Source organism: Pseudopodoces humilis, chromosome 9 (assembly GCF_049639895.1).
Source record: "Pseudopodoces humilis isolate 2021_Gansu_Grassland_sample_001 chromosome 9, ASM4963989v1, whole genome shotgun sequence".
Classification (NCBI taxonomy): Eukaryota; Metazoa; Chordata; class Aves; order Passeriformes; family Paridae; genus Pseudopodoces; species Pseudopodoces humilis.
In genome coordinates, this window is record NC_142208.1 from 8,627,762 (window position 1) to 8,652,586 (window position 24,825).

Consider the following 24,825-nt stretch of genomic DNA (forward strand, 5'->3'; position numbering starts at 1 on the left):
TCCAGCAAAGTTTCTTTTATTTCAGTTTGATTGTTAACTCCAAGTACAGAAATAAACTAACATCTTTTGTAAAATTTTCCCAATAATTTTTATTCTAAGAAAATTGGATTTGCTCCCCATTTTAACTGGGGGCTGGGGGGGGACTTCTTCCAGTAGTGATAAAACTCACTCAGCTTATCCCCAGACAGGCTCCACAGAGGAACCATGTATTTAGAAATTCTTCACTGAACTTGTAAAACTTTAAATGGATCAATTTTTGACCATGAATTGAAATATAAAGTGTTCACATAGAGTAGAAACAAACAAACCAACTCAAGGAAACCAAACCACCCTCAGAATTTCATTTTAAAAATAAAACTCCCCCCCAAAAAATAACCCCCAAAATCATAACAAAAAGGAAGCCAAAATTTTGCCTTTAAGATAAATCTTGCATTGCCCCATGCAGCTCCAATTAACAAATCCACAGGGCTGAGGATGCCCTGATGCCCCTGAGGAGCCTCCAGCCCTGCCTGCAGGTCCCAGCCCCGAGCTGCTGAAGGTGCTCCTGCCCCGGATATCGTGGGCATCGCCCCACCTGCCAGGCCCAGCTGCTTATCTCTGCTGCAAGGCTCTGCCCACAGCCATCACCTGGAAAAGCAATTTTGCCGATTGCTATCTGTCAGGGCTTAGATTAAGGGAGAGTATGTGCTGGTGGGGAGGCTACAGAAATCATGATGGGCATTTCAGAGATACCAAGGAAACCTACTGTTTGCATCACACACTCACAGACGGGGGACTGTATCTCAGAAATCTGCAGCTGATGCATCTCAAAGATCAGTTCTCTTTCCTTTAACCTTCCTTCATACACATAAAGGGTTAAACACAGTCTCTTTTGGAGCAAACACTCAATTCCCCTTTGGATTCACAGAAAGACTTATTTCAACTGAGCAATTTCAAGCTTTTCAGACAGAGGAGTTATAACCAGTGGAAATTTTGCAGCAAGTAAAACCTTGGGAAAAATAAAAAAAGCATTGCTTTCTAAAAATATTTAAATAAATACTATATATAAAAAGCTTTCAAAGAACAAAACAAAATAAAACAATACCAGAGAAATTTATTTTCCAGATATCATGGTGGCATGGTCACAGCTTCATTACCGTCAAGAAAAGCTTAATTGCTATAGACTTTTCCCAGCTCCATCTACCTCTCACTTCCCATACAGACAGCAGCATTAAACATAAAATAGAATGGCTTCTCTTCAGGAAGTGTAATTAAATAAAATTGGGAATATAACTAAGGAAATGAGCCCTTTAAGATTCATTTAAGGAACAGCACACTGGTGCTGGGAACCTAGCAAGGACTGTAAATCCTGGCTGAAGAACAGGCACAGGGACTTGCAGAGAGATTGCTGGGAGTCTTCCAGAGGCAAAAAGCGATTGATAAATGCAGACAACGTGTTACACCAATGGAGACTCAAATCCAGGATTTGCTCAGGGAATTTTAAGCCAAAGATGCCAGGTGAACTCACACAGTGCCAGCAGTTGGATGTCTGGAGAAGGGAGGCTCCACAGGTGGTGGCCTAATGTCCCACCTGGTCACCAAAATATGATGGAAACTTCCCAGTTTGACCATTCCCAGGACTCCCTGGCACTCACAGTCCCAACTCCCAGATTTTCACTGCTGGGAGGGGCTGAAACCCCTCCAAGTTGGGCAGCTCCAGTGACCAGACAGGTAGGTCCTGCTTGACTCCTGCACATCCCAAACTCACAGCCAGACAAGCTTTCTTCATCAGCTCAGCCCCAGCTTTTTTAACCCCAAATTGCTCAGGCAATATTGTAATAACAGTAGTATTTGGGAATATAGGCAGGGCTATTAGGTATTAATTGCTCCTTTCTTCAGGAAAAAAGTTTCTTGCAAAGAGATAGTGCCTTCCAGAAAAATCAGGCTGAATTAGAGATGTTGGTGCCAAAGCTTTCCCTAGTCTTAAAAGACTTCAGATTCAATTGACCATTGGCCTTACTACAGATAGAAGAGTAAGTGAATCCGTGCCATATGTGAACAGAAGGTACCTCTGGTATATTTTCACTCCTTCACCTTCTGAGGCGAGAGCTGAAACCTCTATTTGTGTAATCCTCCAGGGCATCTTCCCTCATTCTACACAGAAATTGTTGGGATTTTTTTCATGTTTAAGATCTATGATAACACCTAATGCTGGCTTCTCTGTATGCTAGGAAGGACTATTTTCTTACCATTCCTAGCCTCTAGAAATACCCTGACTGGGGCTCTGAATCCTATAAAAGCTCAGATTTCATAGGCAGCATGGAAATCCTTTCAGCAAGAACACTCTGATAATATATTTATGTTAATATACATCTCTCTTTCTCCATTGACAATCAGCTCCCACTTAGCAGTCACCTTTGCCATACTCTAATTGTGACACCCAAAATGATTACTGGGATTGCAAAAACCACAGTGACAGTAACTGACCTCATCTCAAACAGGGAAAGGGTTTCCTGCTTTGAGATGCATCCAAAGTGTTTTGTACCCACGAGTGCCCAGCACACACACACAGACAGCCTCAGCTTTTAGAGAGCTGCCCTGGGATAGAGAAGGCAACAGCTATAAACTGCTTCTAGCTGAAGGAAACCTGAGCCAAACAAAGTGACAGATGAGGCAAGGGTTTTTTATCCTGGCCAGAACAGGCAGATTACAGCAGTTAACAAGCTACAAAAATGGCATTTTGGTTTTTCATCCTGAGCAGTAGGTAGTCCCCAGGCCCAGCTCCTCCATAATTAACTTTTATAGCCTTTTAGACATGCCTCAGACTAAAACAATCCAGTGACTTTGGTAGGCAAAAAAGGGAATGTTGCAGGGGATAAACTGATATTCCAGAATGGATTTGTCATTACACTGGACAAAAAAATATTTAATATTCCATCCATCAGAATCACTGTTTCACAGATAGGGGCAGTGAGTCTTCAGCAATAGGCATCATTAAGGAGGCTTCATTCCTCTAATTAGCTACTGGTACAAATAAAAATATATTGCCTAGGGACTGGAAACAGAGGGTTTACCCTAAAACCACATAAGACTTCAGTTTGCCAAAGCAAGCATTGAAAGGATGTAGACACATAGAAGGTGACAATAGCTAAAAAGATAGCAAGGTACACATGGTAGGAAGGGGAAAAAGCTTTGAATCCAAACAGACTGAAAGGACAACAAAACCACTCTTTAGCTTGGTCAGATTTTTAACAGCATCTGACACAGAAGCTTTCCACAAGATGACCAGCGAGGGACAGATGAGCTTCTTGCCATTTTCTGTGCCTCGGTACCCTTGGCCACTCTTTACTCAGAAGCACAAAGTGAGCTGTGGGTCAGATTCCAGCTGGAAACACTAAAAGATCATTACCCCTGCACACTCCAGAGGGGAGCCTCCACCTAGCAGTAAGACAGCAAGTTTCTCACCACTGCACCCTTCTTTCTTTTTGAAAGCACACAGATAACCATCAACATAACAGGCACTGAAGCCAGGGAGAGCATTCTGGTGATCTCTTGGGCTCTATCCTTAGCACACGTTATTCCTCTGGGGAGAAGAGCTTCCAAAGCCTGCCTGCAGGGGTTTTAACTAAGCTAGCACTTTCATATGGGTGGTTGAAATAAAAACACTGACACAAACCCATCTGATTCTGGCTTGACAAATAACACTTCCTGGAAGCCAATGTCTGCTTAAAACAGTTTTAGCTTTATCATGAACTTTACTTTAAAAAAATAATATTCAGTGTGTTGTTCAAGAAGCGTGGTGAAATATCATTACTCTCTTCAAAACACAGAGCAGCTCTGAGTGACAGAGAATTGTTACATCCTTCCAGACAAGAGCACAAAGACAGGCAGCTTCTTTATGAAATCTCTTCTCACAGAGGCACTGGCTCAGCTCTGAGCCAAGAAGTATTTTGGACCAGAAATCTCCAAAGCAAACACTAACAAAGTTCAGAGGATGGGAACTCACAGTGGGCAGAAGCTTTATGGGGTGGGAGATGTCTACAGCCAGGAAAAGCAGAAGTGATGCAAGGCTGGACCAAGGAATGAAGATACCATCCAGTACTGTTTGCTACACATTCATCCCTCACCAGAAGATTTCTGAATCAACTTCAGGCCCACCAATTGTGTTTTACTGACCCAGACAGACACGGCCCAGGGGAGCACAACACCATGGCAGAGGGGAACAGGAGCTGGGCAGGAGCAAAGCCAGGAGCCTTTACACAGCCTCAGCCCCACAGCTCAGCGGGCTCTCGGGGACAGCCCCACTGCAAGCTGGCACCACCGAGCAGGGAAACACTCAGGTCTGGCTCTTTCCCATCCTCTGGAATTACCAGCACAGCCCATGCAGCAGGCTCTGGGCAGGAACAAGGGTGTGAGGCGGGACAAAAACCCTGCACGCACCACGCCAGCTCTTCAGGAGGAAAAAGCCACTCTTGTTAAACCTCGTGTCCTTTTGAAATGGTCACAAAGGACGAGCCAGCTGACATAACCAAGGTGCATTTTCAAAAAAAGCATTTGAAGCTGTTTCTGGAAAGTGATTCTTAGTGTGAAACTCAAGTTGCTAAGAGTTAGCAAAAGATCTTTTCTTGGATTAAGAATGGATGAATCTTCTAGCAATTTATCTCTTTACATGACTGAAAAATAAAGAAATAAGGATAAGCAAGTGGTCAGTTTTCAAAGGAAGCACGTTCCAAGAAAAGCTATTTCCTAGGTTTCTGGCCAAAAATAGTCCTCATTCAGCTTTGTATTTCAAAAATATGAGTATCAATTCCGAAGGTCTAAGAGGAAAACAATAGCTTTCTTTATACAAAAAAAAAGCTCAAAGATACATCTCAAATAGCAGTAAAAGACTAATCCATTTTTGACAAAGGGTTCTTTTTTTTTTTTAATATTCCACAAAAATATATTTTTTCTTTATTATTGAGCATGGAAAGAAGAAAGGCCTATACTGCTGTATAAGAGTAAATATTTCAATTAAACACCATTGGAATGTGTCAGAACAATTCCAAACATCTATATTTTAATAACGTATCAGTGAGATATCAATTATTACATACCAATAATCCAATTAAAAATGCACTCTGAATAAACAGTCTGGCCCAAATCCAAATCTCCAGACTATTTAAACAAGCTAATAGAAACATTAGGTGTCAGGCTGCATATTTTGTTTTCTAATTAAGGTAGTATTAGGCTGACACAGAACCAATTTACATGTAAAAGCCAAACAATTAAAAAGGTCACACAACCAAAACTCTGGCATTTCACACATGCAAATTGAACTACCCAGCAGAAAACAAATCCACACCGGCAAACACGGATGTGTTACACTGCACACGTAAGTTCAGAGAAGAGCCACGGAGACATACACCCAGCCTATAATTTCATCAATATCTGATTATTGTCTACAATAAAACCTAAAAATTCAGTTCTGAGATTAGGGTTATGAGTGGTAGATGAAGACTCCAGCCAGCCTTCTCTGGGCAGCAGCTGACTGCCTGAGCACCGCAGCATTCACAGCTGGGATCAGTCCTGGGTGCCCCAGCTCAGGTGGGAGCCCTTGGGGTGTGCAGGGACAGCCAGCCAAGCTCTGCCCAGGCAGCCCAGCCTACCGCACTGCACGGCAAAGGGGACTGTGTGACAGCTGAGGAGGTAAATAACTGGGAAGGGGAAAAGAAAAACAAAAGAAAAGAAAGCAGCAATTGCCATTTTGCAGAGCATGACAACTTTCTTAGTTTACCACTTCATCCAGCACTGACCCCACGGGGGAGGCCGTGCTCTGGTACAGCTGCTTTGTACAAAACCAACCTCAAGGAGAAGCACAGGCCAGGCTGAGAAATCCTCTGGCTTACAATAACGATTATTTTAATGCAAAACTGCTAATATAACACACCCAAAGGACAAAGCTACAAATCTTTACTGGTTAAACAGAATTATCCCCAGACACTGAAATTTAAGTTTTGAAATACTTTACTATTAATTTTCTGCTGAATTGCCCCACACACATCCCTCATCCTTTTTCCACTCTGTCAGCTGCACAAGGATATCAGCCAACAAGAATACAGGTATTCCTAAATCCCCAAATTACTCTGTGGAAAAAATAAGTGGCACCAGTGGAAGAAATATTATTTATGGGAGCCACTTCAAATGTACAACAGATCACTCCTTCTGGAAGAAAAAAGTTTTTCATGCAGGCAAATCCCAAAAAGAGAAGCAAGGAGCAGCTGGAAAGTATGGATAAGCTCTCCTGGATAACCACGGCTGGGATTTTGGAAGTACATGGGACGGACAAAAGAAAAAGCCCAGTTAGAAATTTCATCTTCAACAAGGCAGACCTCCAGCTCCAGCAAATCCTGCTGACAAATAAGTCATTGTCCAGCTGCAGCCCCAGTAAGGAGGCACAGCTGATGTGCCAGCACACAGGACAGTAGCACTGGGAGGAATGGAATGCTTCTCTTCCCCACTGCTCTGCTTTTCCTTCCAGTATAACCAGTTGGGGGTTTATTCTGGTTGGAACATCTGAGAAAATTGCCAGCTGTGCCTGTGGCAGTGCAGAGGGGTCAAGCCTGAAGGTGACATAATTAGGCACTGAGTGATAGACCACAATCCACAGAAAATGATCCTCATTTACAGCAGCCATGGCAATACATCAAAGCTTTTAGTTCTCTGGGAAGATGAGTAAGAACTGATTATGACTGTCACAGAGAGGACAGATCCTACCAGACAGAAAATAATTCCCTGCCCTTAAGGCTGAGTCCTGGTAGCCATTTTCTTCACAACAACAGGAACACTTACACAAGCCACAAACAAACAACAATCCCAAAATTATAGTCCCCCAAAATCTTCATATGCCACATGTATTGCAGCCACCTTAAAAATAAACATGCAAAGAGAAACACTGCACATTTTGTCTCTTCCCATCCAAGATGAAAGCAAAAAAAACATTAAAAAATATAAAATTCTAACACTTAACAGGGAAACTAAAAATCTACCTAAATAAGAAAACATTTTAATTTCAAGGTTTTCCAAAGGGCAGGAGGACCCTATTATGTGCCCCATTACTCAAAACTGCTTTTTCTTTTTCAGCCAGATTGTTCAAAGTGCACAAATTTTAAGAGCACAAAGAATTGTCTTTTGTAAGTGAATAGCTGCAACAGAGCAAACAGTTAAAAATAAATATTCCTTCCTTATCCCATTGAAAGAGGTAATATCACCTTTGTGTTTTTACACTAATATAATATTTTAAAAATCTGTTCCACCAGAAGCTGCAGATATTATTGAACTAAATTTACTAAAGAGGACTAAAATGTACAAACAACATTAGCATTAATAGAATATAAGCAATATTTACTGCAGTTTATTTAATGGCCTCTGCATTAATAGTCCTTGAAATGCACTTTCTCTCTCTGTACACAGCATTAGGAGTGAAGTAATAGCTGTTTACAGTGCTGAAAGGTTTCTGTACTGCTTTTATTTTTTGAACAGTTGGGTTTTTCCATAGGATTTAAGGTCTCTATGGCCCACAAAGACGGGCTATACAGGATATCTAATAGGAAACATAAGCAAACATTAAGCATTTGAAGATTCAGTCAATCAAATATTTTACATTATCAGAATTCACAAATGCACATCTCTCTCTGTATTATGTATTGTACCACAAAAGAGACCAAAGGCCTCATAAGTATGAGCCTCTGCCCAGAGCCAGAATAAGGCTGAAAGTACTTTTGGTGTTTTAGGTAATAATTGTGATTTAAAGTCCTCTTCTCTGTATTCTCTCCTGGCAGATGGATACAAAACTTGTCTGAAGTTCTCCAACTATTAAGAAGAAAACATATTCAAAATAATAAATTCATCAAAGTAAAAAAAAAAACCAAAACAAAAAACCCAAAACCAAACAAAAAAAATCCTAAACAAAATTAAAAACCCCACCTTCCATAAATTTTAGGGTGGGGGTTTGAATTTTTAATCCAAATTAGTGAAACAGCTTGGACATCTCAATCCATGCATCCAGTGTGACAAGCACGAGATAACGTTGAACTGACTTCTGCTTTGATCAGGGACTATCAAAGGGGCTCTGTAGAGTTAAGCTTAAAGTCCCATCAAAATTTAATAGTTGGGAGAATTTAAATGCCTTTGACTCCATCATAGTACTAAATCTACCTTTTTTTTCTTGGCTGTCAGAAGACTTGAGCTATTTCTTTCTAGTGCTTGAAAAAACAAAGGCAAGTGACATCTAAACATAATCAACACGTGCCAGCATTCAATCTCTCAATAACAACTTAATAAACCCATCATAACTAAAGCCAGGTGAGTAATTTAATGCTAATTATTTCCAATTAACTGCTTTTAAACAAAAAAGAAAAGTGAAAATTTAATGGTTTTTTTATCAACTGTGAATACTTCTAATTTGCGACTCAGAGTAATCATTTTGACTTTCACTGGTGTTTATATAATATTGACCAGCTAATTTAAAATCAAAATCCTATACAATTTCCAGCTAGATGAATTACAGACCCTCAGTTCCATTGTAAGCTTTGCTCAAATGTCAACTTTAGACAATTTCAGATAATATACTCCAATGCAAAAAAAAATAAAATAATAAAAAATAAATCCAGAAGCACAGGAGCTGCAGAGGAGGAAATTTTTTTGTTTTTTTTTTTTTAATATTGTTATCTTTTCATCAAATCCCACATACACAGAGGCTTTTGTCTTTGAGAAAATTAGCACTTCATTGGTGAGGAAAATAATTCTCACTTAAACTTTATTTTTTTTTTTAAAAAAAAAAAAAGCTGTTTTAATGCTTGTTCTTATAACAGTTTGAGGTCAAGCCAAAAAAAAAAAAAAATCTGAAGTCCCAGCCCCAGAGGTGAGCACACTGCCAGTCCCAAGTGCCTGGTGTCGAACCTGCTCCTGCCAAAGGCACCAGTGTACCCTGCCAGGCACTGCTGACCCAGTGTCAGACAGAACCAACTCCTACTGCCCCCCTGGAGAGCTAAACCCCCAAGACCTCAGCCCATGAGAGGTGTAATTCCCGGCTGGGGGCACTGTGCCTCATGCCTTGCTCCCCCCACAAGGAAAGGGAAAGCCAGCCTCACTGCTGGCCAGGTTTGCTCCACAGCCATGTGTCTCCTCTTCAGGTCTGCCTCCACCACACCTGTGGGGCAGCACTCCCCAGCTCCCCTCCTTCCCTCTTCCCCACAGGACCTCCACAATTCCTCCCTGAAAAGCAGAGAAGGGTTTGCCTTTAACAAGCCACACAGGTAAAGGGATTACATGATAAAGAGTAATTAAATTGACAGTCTAATTTAACAGTTTCCATTTTGCGTGCTTTCACTGCGTGCTGTTTGAGTTCTTAATAAAAGGTTTAATACACTTTTCATGGCACTTAATACTGTGGAACTAAGCAGCTTTATAACTAAAGGTCTGGGACTTGCCCAACCGTTTAATATCCAGGCTGACACTTTAGGATGCTTCTTTTGCAGCCTCATGGCTTTTCATGGCAAAATACCTATGCCTTATTGGAAGCTTTGCTCTGGGACCAAGCAAGCTGTTTACCTGCCCCACACTCTGGCACTGGCTCTCCCTCGTTGTGAGATCTTTCTCCTTTCCTGCCTTTCAGCACCATTTTCTGGATGTGACATTCCAGCCCTTAGAGGTGTACCACAACATCCAAATCTAGCCAGGCAGGGCACAGGGCAGTTTCACCTTCTGTGCTCCTACAGAACATGGCCAGACACTCCCTCCAATCCAAACCCCTCTTTCTGTCCCCAGGCAGGTGGTTTCTCTCAAAGTTGTTCAGATATTGTCTCACAATAACTGAAGCTACTGACTGCACCAGACTGACATCCCTGCAGCCCAGGGATGATCAGCAGCTGCATTGAGCTGTCAGGAGCCAAAAATGACATGTCTGTGGATTAATGGCCTGGCCTGTCAGGATAGCATGTATTTGCTGTGTGCAGAAGATGAAACACCTACTTTCCAAAATGCAAGATTTGCTTTACAATAGACCTCTGCATTGCCCAGAGCAGCGATATTTTTCTGTCGCTGAATGTCAACAAGCTACAGTCTGGAGTAAAATATGGTTTACTGAGCCACTGAATTGATAGAGCTTCATATTCCTCTGTGGCAGATGTTACAAATATGCAGACAGACAGTCCTTATTGATCCAAATGGTTTGCAGAAACTCCATCTGAAAGCATATGTTTCTCTGCTTGACATTTTGACATGAATGACAAGACAAAACTAGGAATGCAAATGCACAAGAAACTGTTCTTGTGTTGTAAAAGCACATTCCTCCTGCCAAAGAGTTGGTAAATGTTACACAACTAATCACAGACCAGAAAGATGTGTGAGCTGACCTACAGACACAGAACAGGAGGGGAAATCTGACAGCACGAACTTAAAACAGCCTGATAGGATCTGCACAGCCCAATGCAACCACTACTCATTCTCTCCCTGCGCCAGGAAAAGTCTAACAACAACTTCTACCACATAAAATCACATGAATTTCAGGAAACCTTTAGGTAAACAATGACAGCAGCATCCAGCAACTCAAGCACTCCCTGGTCCATAGGCCAGGGTGCATTCATACTCCAAATAAAGCATTTTTGCCACTTTATTTCCAGGCCTCACCACCCCTTGTTGATGGTCCTCAGCACTCCTCTCTGGAGAGCTGCAGAGCCCAGCTCCTCCCCCTGCTCTCCAGAGCCACCTCTATTTCCTTTGCCCAGCAGCTCCCCATGGCAGTGCTGCTCTGGGGCTCCCCTGCTCCCACAGCAGCAGGCAGGAGCTCTCGGAAGCTTGCAGCAAACACTGCCTTCAAATGCCACCTCCCTCCACTGTGACCAGAGCTGGCAGCTCTGCTGCCATGGCAGTGTCTGCTAGACAGGAAGCTGAAAGCTCTCAGGACCGAAGTACCCTCCCAAAAGATTCTCACCATCATCCCAAGCTGGCTTTAGAATCAAGCAAAACATTTCAATACATTTTCCTGGCCAGCCCTGAAACAGCAGCTGAAATTAAGGCACTACTAAATTTCAACAGCCTGTAAATGCTGTACCTGCCCACACCCAGCACTTGTCAGGAGTTCCTCCTGTCCTGTTTTCTGCCCAGCAGCAGCAACAGAGCCAACCCTGCAAAGCAGCATCATCCTCACACACAGGCAAAACCCAGAGCACACGTGGACACATTCCACTGCCTCACCCCTGTCCCTTCAGCGGGGGCACTGGGCAGCAGCCAGGACCAAGCCCACTGGAATCCCCAGTAATGCCCCAAGATGAAAAAGGGTCTGCAACCTGTAACTACAGCCACTACAGCTGACTGAACACAGAAACACCTCAGTGTCTGCTTCAATTTACTTGCAATTATGCATTTCAGTACTTCGGTGGGCTGGCATGTTTTGCTTCTGGTAAATATTTATTTTGACAGAATTGCTTCAATATAAATCATATAAAAACACATTAAACAAAAGTCAATTTCTTTTCTTCTGATATATAGAAAAGCTATTTAAATCTGGGCTTTCTCGCCACAGTTGTCATGGTGCATAGACTTGCAGTTCAGTGTAGATCCCAGTATAGGTAGAGCACTCAAGGTTAACTTAAAGCAGCTGAGTAGTACCAGGGAGGTCAAAGAGCTCACTCACCTGCTTAAAATTAGGAACACATTTAATTTAAAACGTTCATTTTCAACTCCACCATCAATCCCTTTTTTTTCTTTTAGCTGCAATTCTCACCCAAAGTGTAGGCTCTGTTGTGTTCTACTTAACTACTTTGGAAATAATCCCATCAGAAAAAAAAAATACACACATTTTACACAATGGAAAGAATTTTAGAAAAATACTGAAATGTAGAAAAATTTCCAGGATGCTTCCTTTAATGACTGAGTGACTTTTTAGAATCCAGTCTAAAAGCAGACTGATAATTACCTACAGCTGTAAGTAATAAACCCTCAGGGGTTCCATCTCCCCTCCTATACAGTTTTCATTATGACACTATAACAAAGCAGTTAAAAATTTAAACAAAATTCCTTATCTTGAAAATAACTTGGGCACACAATGAGCTGTGGAGTTTTCACCTAGAAACTATAGTCACATGTAGTCTATTATTCAGAAGTCAAGTTCTGTCCCAGCCACTCATCCAAGCATTTAAAATTTTGGCAAAATGGCCTGAGATTTTTTATTTTAATTTTTGATCAAGATTTTTCCTTACCTTGCTGTGTATTCATGATTCTGAGGACTTCTCCTCCTCCTCCTTATGTGACATAGAGACCAAACAGACCTCCTCAAAACTACAGAACTTTATAACTGCAACAACAGAACTAGTTACTGAAAGATAAGGCATCTTTCAAAGAAACCTATAAAACAAACTCAAAAAGACAAAATGTCCTGGTGCAAGGAGTCACCCAAGGACACAAAGCAACTCTTTCACAGTTGTGCTCTTCTACAACAGAATGTGAAGTTTCTACCAGTATTAATTGATTTCAAAGAAAGCTATCAATTTCAATAGACACAAAACAAAATAATTTAGGTACTGTACCTGAAAGTGTAGAGTTAATATAAATAAATGAGAAAAATCTCTACTAAAGCTGATAGTAAATTTAGGAGAAAATGAAATTCAGTAAAAAGCTAAAGCTTTATGCATTAGCTGCTTCTCTTATTGGTTACCTTGAAAGCTTGGGGAACCACACTTCTGTTCTGCTTCCCTCCGACGCCAGAAAAAGCACCATCCAAGTTCAGAGACGCGTGCAGCTCAGAGCACAAAGCCCAAACTCTTCCCCACAGCCGGGGAAGTGAGAGCTTTATGGGGAGCTGATTGGAGCTGATTGCAGCTGATTTGTCCCAGCTGCAAACCTAAACAGCCCTTGGGAGCGTCTCCCAGCAAACAGCCCACAGCTGCTTTGGGTGAAATCACTGATTAAAGCTGATTCTCCCCAGCTGAGCAACAATCAAGCCAAAAGACAGGCACCGCCAAACAAATAATTTCAACTCTTAAATAATATAACAACTGTTTCTGGTAGAACAAATGCTGTTTTTATTTGTTTCCTAAAAATTAAGAAAAATAATAATTAGCTGAGGCAACTGCTTGTATGATGGGAATTGAGGCTTCTCATACAAGTAACACAGCTTTACTAAACATGAGTTGTAACCATCCTTTTCTCCCTCCCCTTTCACCACATGTCAGTTTTTACCTTTGATTTTGCCTTTCTTCAGAGTTTTCTTCTGACTTTCTCCTTGCCTTTCCCAGGATGATGCCAAAGGATATGGTTTGTCTGAGAAATTTCCAACAGGGTCCCCCAAATATGTTGTTTTCAGATTTATGTCACTCTTTAGCTTCTCACAATGTAAGTTCAAGTCAGTAAAGCAAAATAAAGAAAATAATAAGGTCTGAACATTGTGGTTGCTGTACCACCCCACTAACATTATTTTCTCTGAATGCTCCACTTGTCACCAACCCAACAGCTTTAAACCTATCTCAGAAGAGAGCTATTCTGATATTTAAACAGATTTTAGGAAGAACTTTCTTTGAGCAATCCCAGCATAAAGTTTAAACTGTAATTCATGTTACATGCTCAAAATTTCAATGAAGTTCCTCTTTCAGGTTAATTTTTGAGACATTTTCCTTTTGAGAGCTACTCCTGAATACTAGTTTATGGAAAGCAATGCTCTTGAGCCTAATATTAAGAGCTAAACCTTCACCTGCTGAAAGTCAGTATGCCTGACCCATTCTCTGGAGGGAAGCTGATTTACACAGGTGAGAACCCAGGTTTAAGTGGTTTATTCTATCAGCAGACTAAGAAAAAGTGAGTTGTTTTGCTGAGACTTCACCTACAATGCAGCAATGTTTATCAAAGCAAGGCAGATATTGGGAACTTCACTTTGCAAGACAAGTATTGCACACATGTAGTTGTAACTCAGCATAAAAGCATTCTATCAAGTTTCAACTCTGAAATGAAAAAGCACAATTACTCTTTTTTTTTTCCCCATTGCAATAGGAAAATATGACATACTAAGAAATAAGAGCAATGCATTCTTCAGATTGAAAGCAGATTGCCCATGGATTGCAAGCAAATAGAAGAAACTGAGTCACATTTTTGTAAGAAAATAATTTCTAAACTAATGGGTTGATAGAACAAGATACTCTAGAAGTTCTGTGCCACAGATATCACTTTTGTGAAAGCTCATCATCAAAAGAGTACAATAAAAGGAAGGTACATTTCATGTACAATCACCTTTGCAATGTAAACGTTCCAGAGGAGTTGCACTATTTGGGATCATACATTATTCCCTGTTTTAAGTACACTCAGGGAAGTTCCAGTTGAAAAACCAGAATACAGTTTGGTCTTCAAAGTTTTCAGAAACTTCTGCAGTTTTTCTATTTCAACTTGCCAGATATTAAAGGTGAAGGGTCAAATCTGCAGGTGGTGTAAATAAGCACAGCTCTGTGAGAGCTTTCACCTTATGCTCATTTACATCACATGGAAATTATATTTCTCACTTCTTCTGTGAGTAATTGCACATGTATATATATATATATATGCATGTGTGTGGTGAATACATATTATATAGAAAGTGAATGCTTTGATCTGTCAAAAGGAAGATACAAATATAAAACAGGAGACAGGATATGAAAATCATACATTCTGCATTTACTTTGAAAACTGAAAGTTATGGGGAACGAAACAGTGTTTATGTTCAAGGAGAACCTGGTGATTTGCTTAAATAATCTAAAACCAGACCACTAGCACATGAAGGACAGAACAGCTTCCTGTCAGGGCTGACAGGCCCAGGCTATGACTTGGTAACTTTTATATAAACAAGTAATTATGAGACAGTGAGAGATCCATTGCAGATTACTAGTTTTTCAGTGGAGACCCTGGTGCAGCAAAGCACTCAAAACTTAAGTTTAACTTAAAGCAGCTAAGTAGTCCCAGGGAGTTTGGCCAGCTCATTCACCTGCTTAAAATTAGGCACATATTTAATTTGAGATGTGTGTTTTAACTCCATCATCAACCAGCAATGCACTTCACCTGTGCATAAAGCAGGTGCTCCCTATAGGGCTCACACATGTTGAAATACTTTTCTGAAAGAGGGCTGCATGGTTTGATTCTTCAAGATCCTGCTTATCTTAGATGTAGTCCTGCAAAGCATTCAAGCAGGTGAGTCATATCCTGTGCATGGGAATAAAGGAGCTCTAACATTGCTTACAAGTTAAAACTACACTTCCAAACTTTACAGCACATAGCAAGAGTAAGCCAGGAGAAGAACACTGAATATGAAGAATGCTTAAGTTAATCCCCAAAATATATTGTATTCACAATTTATTCCACAAGTGCAGGTCAGTTAAAATTACAGTGTTTTAGTCTAGAATATGAAAAAATCTAATGTGAAAGCAAAGATGCCTCAGTAATAGAGGGTTTCAAGCACCTGCTCTGGGCTTTGCTGCAGCAACTCAGCAGCATGTTTTGTGAGTAACAACATGGCAGCATCTCAGGAAACCTCCAGCAGGTCTGTGTGCCATAAGAGAGTGCACCCTCGTAGCCACTTAAGCACTTCCTTGCACCTTTTCTGCAGCACATTCTTCTTCTGCTGCTAAAATCTTAAAGTAGTCATGAAACGAGAGATTTTTCCAAAGCAAATCCTTGCACTCTTTCTCCAAAGAATCTTTACAGGTTCCTGTGTGTGCGTAATCATTTAGTGCAGCTGTTTCTGCCATAAATAATTAGTGTATTTATGGAAGAGATTATTTTCCTGTGGCCATAGGTTTGTTAAGACAACAAAAAGAATAAAATATGACTAAAGGAGAAAAAACAAAATCCAAAATTTTTGTGGGACAAACTTCTAAGTAGCATAAATCTAGTCAGCTTTATTATTAATTTTTAATTAGTGTGAAGCAAATAGTGCAATTTGTGCCAAGCTACAAAACTGCATCATCTTCATGAGGAACCAGTTTATCAGAGACAAATTAATCCCTCCAAGAGTACTCATCCTGTAAGCCCACCATCAATATTCCTCATTTAAAAAGTGGTAGGCTGAGTATAGTCTTCCATAAGGCTGGTTTTATGTCACAGTTTGTAGCTTTCCTCCCTACTGCTTGAAGTAGAAATGTAAAAATGTTGGGACTTTAATCACCCCATAAATCTACGTGTCGTGTAATTATGCAAATCAAATTAGGAGCAGTGAATGGAATGTTTATTTATCTAAAAACCTGACCCAGACTGCCTGCTGACTTTCCTGGGATGTGAATGCATTTTTACTTCTGTTCAAACAGAATTTTTCACCCTAATGTAGACAGTGATTTTGCTGCACCAGGATCTAAAGCCTTTTCCAAATAGCAATGTTCTAATAAAAGGAAGAAATCCAGCTACAACGGGAAATTACAACCTAGTATTAGGGATACATTTGAGAAGATGCTAAATTATTCCAATTTTGAAAGAGAGTGATGGTCCATGAAAAGTAGGAGGGGGGACAGAGATCCATTATGTTTGGCATTCCAACTTCTGGTTGGGAAGGAAACAATGTGTTAGAGTTTGGTTTGGTTTTTTCTTGTCATACGACATTGCACTGGTAATATTTGCATGACAAGAAGTTAAATAAACTATATGAGTTGCTGTATCTTTGTCCTGTGTGTTTCACAGATTAAAAAAAAAAAAAAGAAAAAGGTTTTGTACAGCTATTTCTATCTACCATGATACAGACCTGGCCATTAAAATGTTTCTCTTTACAAAAATCAATGGAAAAAAAAAGCAGAGCTGTGCTTATAGTCTTGTCATTCAGGGATATGACTTCAACAGGAAGCATTGCATCCATTATGCAACAAATTCTGTGAAATCTTAAAGAAAGAGATGGCACCAGAGGGCATAGTCACTGCAGTGCCATTATCTCCTGCCTTTACAGTTCTTCCTTGGCTCACTCCATTGGTTCCTCCCCATTTTCAGTCATGTACACAACAAAAAAGAGCTGAGCAGTTTTTCTTAAAAGCTTTCCCCTTAATCTAAAACCTGCTGTTCATCAAAGCATTTATATATATAATATATACGTCATATATATAATATATATTATATATATGTATAACAAAACACAGAAAGTTAAATAAAAAGAGCCGCACAGCAGACATCTAAAGACACAATCCAATAATCCTGTGCTTAAATTTAGAAACTGTGTGGAAGTTTAAATCCTTGTTAGAAGGAAAATGTTCTCTGTTTACTGTTTGTTGGATTTGAGTTATAATTCACCTTTAAAGCATTTTTTACTGCTATGCTAATACCAGCTGCTAAGTTCTCTGAGTGAGTTGTCATCTTGGCTATAAAACAGGGTTCTGGGGAAAGGAGAGATCTGAGTATGGTGAATTTTTCTAGCAAGAAACAGATAATTTTTTTTCTCTTAAAAAAACCATACCTGTAAGGGAAAAAGTGTTGAAATCCATGGAAAAAAAGAAAAGTATGGCCCTCAGTCCCAGTAACAGGTCTTCTTTGGCACTTGAGAACGACCACAAGTAGTTTGCCTTTTTATTCATATAGAACAAAATTTACAAAGTCATTCATACATTTTTGTTTGTTTTTTGTTTTGTTTTTTACTTACTTCGAAAATTGGGAATATTCAAAATACACTTTTACCCCACTTCATTCTTTCATTATTTACAAGTATATACAAGAAAAATGTAAGAGTTTTTTTTTTCTTTTTCTTCTTTTTTTTTTTTTTGTTTCTTTTAAATTTTGTATTAAAAATCTCTGCTGGTTGTTTGTACTGTTTGTTTTCGTCATATGGACGTTCCATGCGAGGGCTCCATTGCTTCTGGAATGACTCCCCCTGGCACGGACTGGAATGACATTGGGATCGGGGTTTTGACGGGGCTCTGCCGGAATAGTCCTCCGTTGGGTGACCTGTGTTTGCACTGTATGGAGGGCATGGTGGCTGAGCTGCTCAGGGGCAGCGGCAGGTTGCTGCCCGAGGCAGCTGTGAGTGTCCTGCTGGCACCATGAGTTGTCTGTTCTGGTAAAAAGGTGGTGACAGAAAGTTGCGTGTTCTGGTACTCGCGCACCGGCTCCAGGGTCTGAGCTGGCTGCATGCCACCGATCTCCAGCGCTGAGATCTCGATGGACGCCGGAGAGATCTGCTTGTGGGCTATGTCTTCATCAATTAAACTGTTCATGCGTCTGTGGACCTGCTCCAAATTCACTTCCTTGTCCTAGTGAGGAAGAAACCAGAACAATCAGTCCAAACACAATCTCCAACCCCATCCGGCCCCCCTTCCTTTCCTCTGTGTGACCAGAGTTGCTGATCACTCATTACATCACTTGGATTTTAACTGTGCCTGCACAAAACCTCCAGGTCCAGCGACACCTCCAGATGAAAAACCTGCTGAAGAAAACGCTGAAGAAAACACCAGCTCAGTCTCAACCTGATGGAGCTCCTGATGTTGTCAATCCCATCCTCCTGGGAGGTAAACTGATGGCTGTGCTTCAGTTAACAGGGGTTGGCATCAGAGACCAGAACATCCCTCACACCTTTGGCTCACCTTGCACAAGCTCAGAAAAAAAAGCCCATAGCAGGCAAACAAATTACCTGGGACTCCAAATTCCAGTGGGCAGCTCAGCCCCTTGTCACCACATGACAGCTCACCACTGTCTCCTCTATCTGCAGAGCATTTTCTAAAGAACACGTCAGTAAAAACCCCCTGACTTCAGGGCAGTAGCTTCATGTATCAAAATCTACTGGCCAGGGGTTGTGATGGTGATGAATTCTTGCCTTCCCATCAGGAAGCCTGTGTGGCACAGAATATAAACCTACTGGAACAGCACTGAGAGAGGCCTACTCTGGGAGCCCTGGGGAGAGGGAACCACACATTTGTGTTTGGAACAGTTGCATGACAGATCATAAGATGTCTGTCTCCTTGACACATCATCTAGAAGTCTGTCTGTGGTCAGAGCTCAGGAAAACACTGTTGGTCTTTAGAAAATGCATCACCACCTTCTGAGAATGCATTAGCTAAAGTTCCCAGAGTGGTCTCTTCAATTGACTATCAGAACCACTCACTGAACACATTTTAGCTTCCATAAGGAAATATAGAAAAATAAGTTGTCTTTAAATCCTGAAGTAGCAAAGACCTACAGTGGGCTGTTTATCACCTCAGCACGGCATTCAAGATGCTCAAATTGGGAAGCAACAAAACTGGCAGGGTGAAGTCAACCACCTGGGATACTGTCTGGCTGAATTTTAACAGCTAGCATTGTATTGCCAATAAAAAGGTATTACATTATATAATTTCTTTACATTTCATAAAGCACAGCTATGAATGCAGTTGTAGTTATTTGATGCAAGTGTAACGCACAGCAGAACAGCAGCAAAGCATAACAGCCCAACAGCCCTGGAACTGGAGAAATTCCCTGGTCCAACAGAAACCTGTAATTACATTACTCAGACAGCAAAACTCCAACCTAGGGAGCAGGACTACCCAAAACCTCTTTGTTCCAATAATCCCTGACTGCCCAAGGTCAATCTGTGCTTAAATGTTGGTTTGACCCCACACCAGCAGCCTTACTGATTCATACCAAGATCTAGGCTCAGGGAATGAAGAAGCACAAAATGTCACTGCCACTCACTCTGCTTAATCTTTCATCACACTGATGTTCAGGTGGAGCACAGAGAATTACAATCTTATTCCAGTAGTATCCTCTGCTAGGCAACTTTCCTTTCCCCAGTAAACTGACAAGCCAACTCCAAAGTCCTTGATTCCAGTCAATGTCAACTACAGATTCAATTCTAGCCTTGTGATTTAACACCCTATCTACATTACTCAAGAACCATTGAATTTTCTGATCCCTGCATGGTTTGGAAATGAATCAGTGTTACATGATGTACAGTCCAAACGTGTGTCCTTAGCTTAGGCTAAATCCATATTGATTTCAACTGGAATACAATTGCTCCACGATTACAGGGCTGAGCTGCATGTTGCAAATTCTTTGCTAATCAGTGGAAAATTAATTCCTATTTAATTTATGTCATAAATTCACCAAAATCCCAATGAAGCATCCAGAAACCTGGGGGATATAATCTTCCCCACCAAAGAAACAAATAACTTTTTAAAAATCCTTCTTTTTCAGCCAAAACCTGTAATCAGATAATTTTGATCTAGAGAAAAATCAATGGATAATAAAATAAAAAATAAACTTTTTTGACATGAAGGGATCACACAACTGTTGATCAGATAACTCCTGCAGCAATATTAAGTCCTTCCTGACAACAAACACACCTGAGCTGTCAGGCCCTCCATTCAATACATTAAACAATGCACTAAGGTGATGCTAACTCAGAGGCTTTTTCCTGAATTCTGTTGCTAGGAAACTTAAGGATTTATGGTACAGTGGCCAGAGGATTATATGGATTTAATTAATAATCTCCTCAGTTCTTGTTTCATGAAGTAAAATTGTAGACCTGGGAAAAACATGAGAAAAGTTCTTACATTGTTCCCCAATGGGAGTAAGAGCTCGACTTCTGTGGGTGGGTTCCTTTGGAACAGATGTCCAAGCACTCACTGCTTGCATTTTCCTCACCTGTTTGCCAGCAAAAGCTTGCTGCAAAGTTCTGCTTGTCCACAAACTTTAGCTAGCACCATGTATGATGATATTGTGTCTAAGGAGCTTACTCCCAGAAGCCCATTATGCAATGCCTCTTAGGTACTCTGTACTACTTCTTTTCTAAATGATGCTGCTAGCTGGGATGTAGACTCCTAGCTGGCATTCTGGGTATCTGGGGCTCATATTCTTGTCAAGCCTCCACTACAAAATAAGAAAACAAAAGAGAACTTGGGTTAGAACTGAAAAAATATTAAAGCAAATTATTTCTAAATGAGGCTTTGGTAAAATGCTCATGACTCCTTTACATTTTTCTGAGCTTTTGCCAAATACTACATTTCAAGTGAAAATATGCAACAACATTTTATTTATATTTCCTTTTTTTTTTTTTTTTTTGATTGCAAGTACATCCTAAGTGTATTTATCCTGCTTTGCTAGTGGAACAAGTGAAATGTGACTTGGATAAAGTCAAGCCAGAGGGAAAGGTAAGGTTTCAATAATTGCAACAAGCAATTAAATATTAATTGTTTACAGAGCGAGATTAATTAGTGAATGATCTTCATTTGGAGCATCTGGGCACAGAAGGTCATAAAATTCAAAGCATGAATTAATCCTGGTTACATATTTAGCTGAGCCCTTTTAGGACATGAAGAGCCACAGCTGGGATGCTCATAACACACATCTCTGTGTCCAGACCACAGGGATTATTAAGGACCACATCCTTTGGAATATTCCCCTCTCCTGATCTAACAGGCCTTTTCTTCTGCTCTGCACAGTCCTCCCCAGGACAGCATTCCCCAGGAAATGGTGGATTTGCAGTTGCTTATGTTTCACAATACAGACTCATGTTTCACTGTGCTAAAATTCTCTATAAGGATTAAAACCAGTTCCTCCACACAGGCATCACATTCTACATCAGAGCACTTTATGACTTTATGAAGTACATGGAGAATTAAACACTTGGGATCTCTATAAGAGGTTGGGGTGATGATTTAATTTGCCTACTTCTCTTTCTTCAGCATTAAGGACAACTTCCTGGCCTTATTAAGATCAGAGAAAACTTTTTAAAGGCTTTCAACAGACCAGGAATTCACACTATTCCTTCTTTTCATTGTCAAAATAAAATGTTTGCAAAGGTTATGGAAAACAACTTGTCTCTAAGGAATTATCAAACCACGTTTTTAAAGGTTCTTCCCTTTTTCTTTGTCTTATTAGACAAAGAGCAGCTAAATAACTAAATGTCAAGGTTTGTATGAGTCTATCTTAATGGTGAATGAAAGATTCTTCAAATACTTAAAAAAAAACCCTAAAATAAAATTCAGAAACTCTTGAAAAGATTCGTTTGTCATTGCACACCATAAAACTGCTTTGAATCCCAAGATTCAAGAAGCGGAGGTTTTGGGATAGCTTTATGTGACAAGTCAACCTTTCAGAATCTGTAAATTCTGTAAACCTAATCCTTTTTTTTTCCTTTATTGTTCTTCTGGGAAATTCAGTAACATAGCATATGTTACTGAAAACTAACAAGCTAAATGGAAAAAGGTTTAAATGGCAATAAAGCCAGAACAAGAAATCTTAAAAGTTATGATGTTTTGCTCCACTGTCAGCTCCATGTTCTCCTTTATTTTTAGTTCTGTGCTTCTCATTAAATAACAGTAATTTGTTAAAATTTCTTTTTGCCCTTAATGTATAAAACTTAGTTAATATTATAAATATGTCATATCTCAGACATTTCATGCCAATTCAACTTTACTTCTCATCTATGACTGTGTTGGACACAAGTATATGCTTGTGTTGCCAGAAGAAAATAAAGTATTTTTCTTTTGCTGGCTTCATAATTCTATTTTCAATATTAATGTTGTACTCCAAATAGATCAGTTGAAGAAATTAATCAGTGAAGGAAAGAAACATCTAAGGAAAATTAATTATACACCCAGGCTTATCATCTGCAGGCTTAAGGAAAACAGCTAACCAAACACTGCTCTTGGTCAGGAAATTCTCTTATTCATAAATACCAAGTGAAATGTCAATGTCCCGCGGTGAGTTTGAGTTCTGGAAGGGCATTTGAAGGGCAGGTTTCTGATATGTCCCAAGCATTTGACCATGAGCAACAGGTTCAATGGCCTATGACTGACAGCAGGAGCACACCCGGGCTTGGAGTGGATCTGCAGGATGCTCACCAGAATTATCTGGGAATGACTAAACCTGCAAGGCCACACCTGCATGAAACTATGATTAATTTTCAGGACTAACCAAGTCTGGACTTTTCATAGAATGAGATTATGGCAAGGTATAAATGCAGACACCATGATTTACAGAGTAATCAATATTTTTTTTTCTAGCTTATTTTCTGTGACTCTTGACAGTGAATTCTAACAGCCTGTGGGCTATATTGAAAGAATATCCTACTAATTGGGAGGTTTGGAGTCAGTTAACATGATCAAACTCAAGGGTGTTGGAAAGGCTGATGTTTTTAAGAAATTGCCTACATCACTCTAAACACAATTCATTTTAAGGTAATACTGCTCAGTTGATTGGCTTGCAACACTTGGGATTTTCCAAGGGAAAAATTTTTTGATAAAAAATATTTTTATTAAAGACACCATTGTTGTGTCTGGTTTTTCACTTGTGATTTCTGTGAGCTTATCACAGAGTTCAAGGAAAGCCACTTCATCACATAAAAATGTTACAAGATGATGAAGCAGTTCCAGAAAGGCCAAAAAGGAAGATAAATGCCCAAACAGGAAAGTCTAATATCTGCAGAAATGTGATTCTAAAACTATGCCAAAACTGTAATAAGTTGGATCAGCATCCAATACATGCAAATAAAAGCACACTAGACTGGAGAAGAAAAAGACTGATGGTCCTGACCCCAGAAGGACTAAAATTTCAGAAACATAGCCAGTATGGGCAGACAGGCTCATACAGGCAGGGGATATCTCACATATGTCAATACCTCCCACTCAGGTGCTGATAACTGTGCCAAGAATTAAAAGCCTGTTAAAATAGTTGATAAGGCTCAGGAGATATGCAGAAACAATGCTTTTAAGGTAATATAGCTTTAATCATCAATCAGGGCACATTTCTGGTTTGTTTTTTTTGTTTCCTGTCCTGGGTGACAACATGAAGGATTATCTTCTGGTGAGAAAAAAGAGACCAAGACACACATGCTGATATTAGGTTTTCATTCTGAGCAAGAACTATTTTTTAAAAATTAGGTAATGTTGTGACTAGGACAGGGTTTAAAAAGTTGAGACAAACCCAGTGTTGACAGACACTTCTTCTGCCCTTGACCAGAAACATCTCTCCCAGCCATATAAAAGTCCTCTCAACTCATACATGTGTGTCATAATGACAGGTGTCACAGGTCGTGAGACACAGATGCTGGAAGGCACACCTGTACCCAGTTAGAAAGGAACACTGAGGAACTTCCAGGCACAGACAGCCATATTACAAAACTGAAAAAGGAGGCAAAAAAAAAAAAAAAATGGAAACAGCAAAGCTTCTATGCTCAGGTAACCACAAACTATTCTCTTCCTACTCAGCATCAAACCTCATAGCTCCACCCAGCAACCAACTTCAGTCTGTGGGGTTTCAGACATGGTGGACTCAAACATTTAGCTTGTTAAAGGGAAATAAAGCAGTAGCAGCTCTGCATATGTACAATTATTTAGGACTATTTTGAAATCCTGTATTCACCCAGGGTCCTTATCATTACTTTCAGTTATAGCTGTTGCATATGCAAAGCTGTAATTTTAATTTATTCCAAGAGGCTCTGACAGACTGGCAAAACCAGGCATAATTGGCTTGCTCAAGAAGAAAAAGCAGCGATGATATATGTAATACCTGTGCTGCAAAACAATGACAATACAGTATGGTGTTACATTAATACAAATAACCCCTTTTTAATATGACTCACTGTGTGACACTCATTATTCCGGAGATTCCGCAGCCGACAATGCAGTGAAATGCAGAGAGATGTGTAAACAGATGCAGTGGTGATGTATGTCTGCTGTCATTAATTTAACACAGACAACTGACCCAGTCAAATAGCACTTAATGTTACATAAAATTTGCTGAGTGGTTTCTGAGTGTGCTCTGCTCAAAGCTGGTTTGACCATAACAGAATCTTATTAGAAATACGCAGGGATGCACCTCAAGAGTCTACTTGAAAACCTGCTTTTAGAAATAGGCCCAATCCTGCAATCAAGCTTCTGCTCTTACAAGTGGAAGCTCTACCATGTA

At 40.1% G+C, this 24,825-nt stretch overlaps 1 protein-coding gene and 1 long non-coding RNA gene across 15 annotated transcripts in view; both read right to left on the reverse strand.

Moving 5' to 3' along the window:
• LOC148183759 (uncharacterized) overlaps window positions 1-12,849 on the reverse strand; it is a 34,209-nt gene extending 21,360 nt beyond the window's left edge. Inside the window, exons 1-3 of one of the 4 annotated variants that reach the window (XR_015773299.1) lie at window positions 12,674-12,833; window positions 12,219-12,313; window positions 6,857-7,830 (exon numbers count right to left, since the gene is read on the reverse strand). This is a non-coding gene — a long non-coding RNA (uncharacterized LOC148183759). Of the gene's footprint in view, window positions 1-6,856; window positions 7,831-11,408; window positions 11,654-12,218; window positions 12,314-12,673 lie in introns of those variants that run through there. The other 3 variants (XR_015773302.1, XR_015773301.1, XR_015773300.1) reach the window with 3 other exon arrangements.
• Window positions 12,850-17,627: 4,778 nt separating this feature from the next.
• GRID1 (glutamate ionotropic receptor delta type subunit 1) overlaps window positions 17,628-24,825 on the reverse strand; it is a 554,391-nt gene continuing 547,193 nt past the window's right edge. For all 11 annotated transcript variants that reach the window (XM_088059607.1, XM_088059605.1, XM_088059608.1 and 8 more), the window contains one exon: window positions 17,628-18,194. In XM_088059607.1, coding sequence (XP_087915733.1) covers window positions 17,766-18,194 — 429 coding nt within the window. In that variant the 3' untranslated portion in view covers window positions 17,628-17,765. The remainder of the gene's footprint in view (window positions 18,195-24,825) is intronic.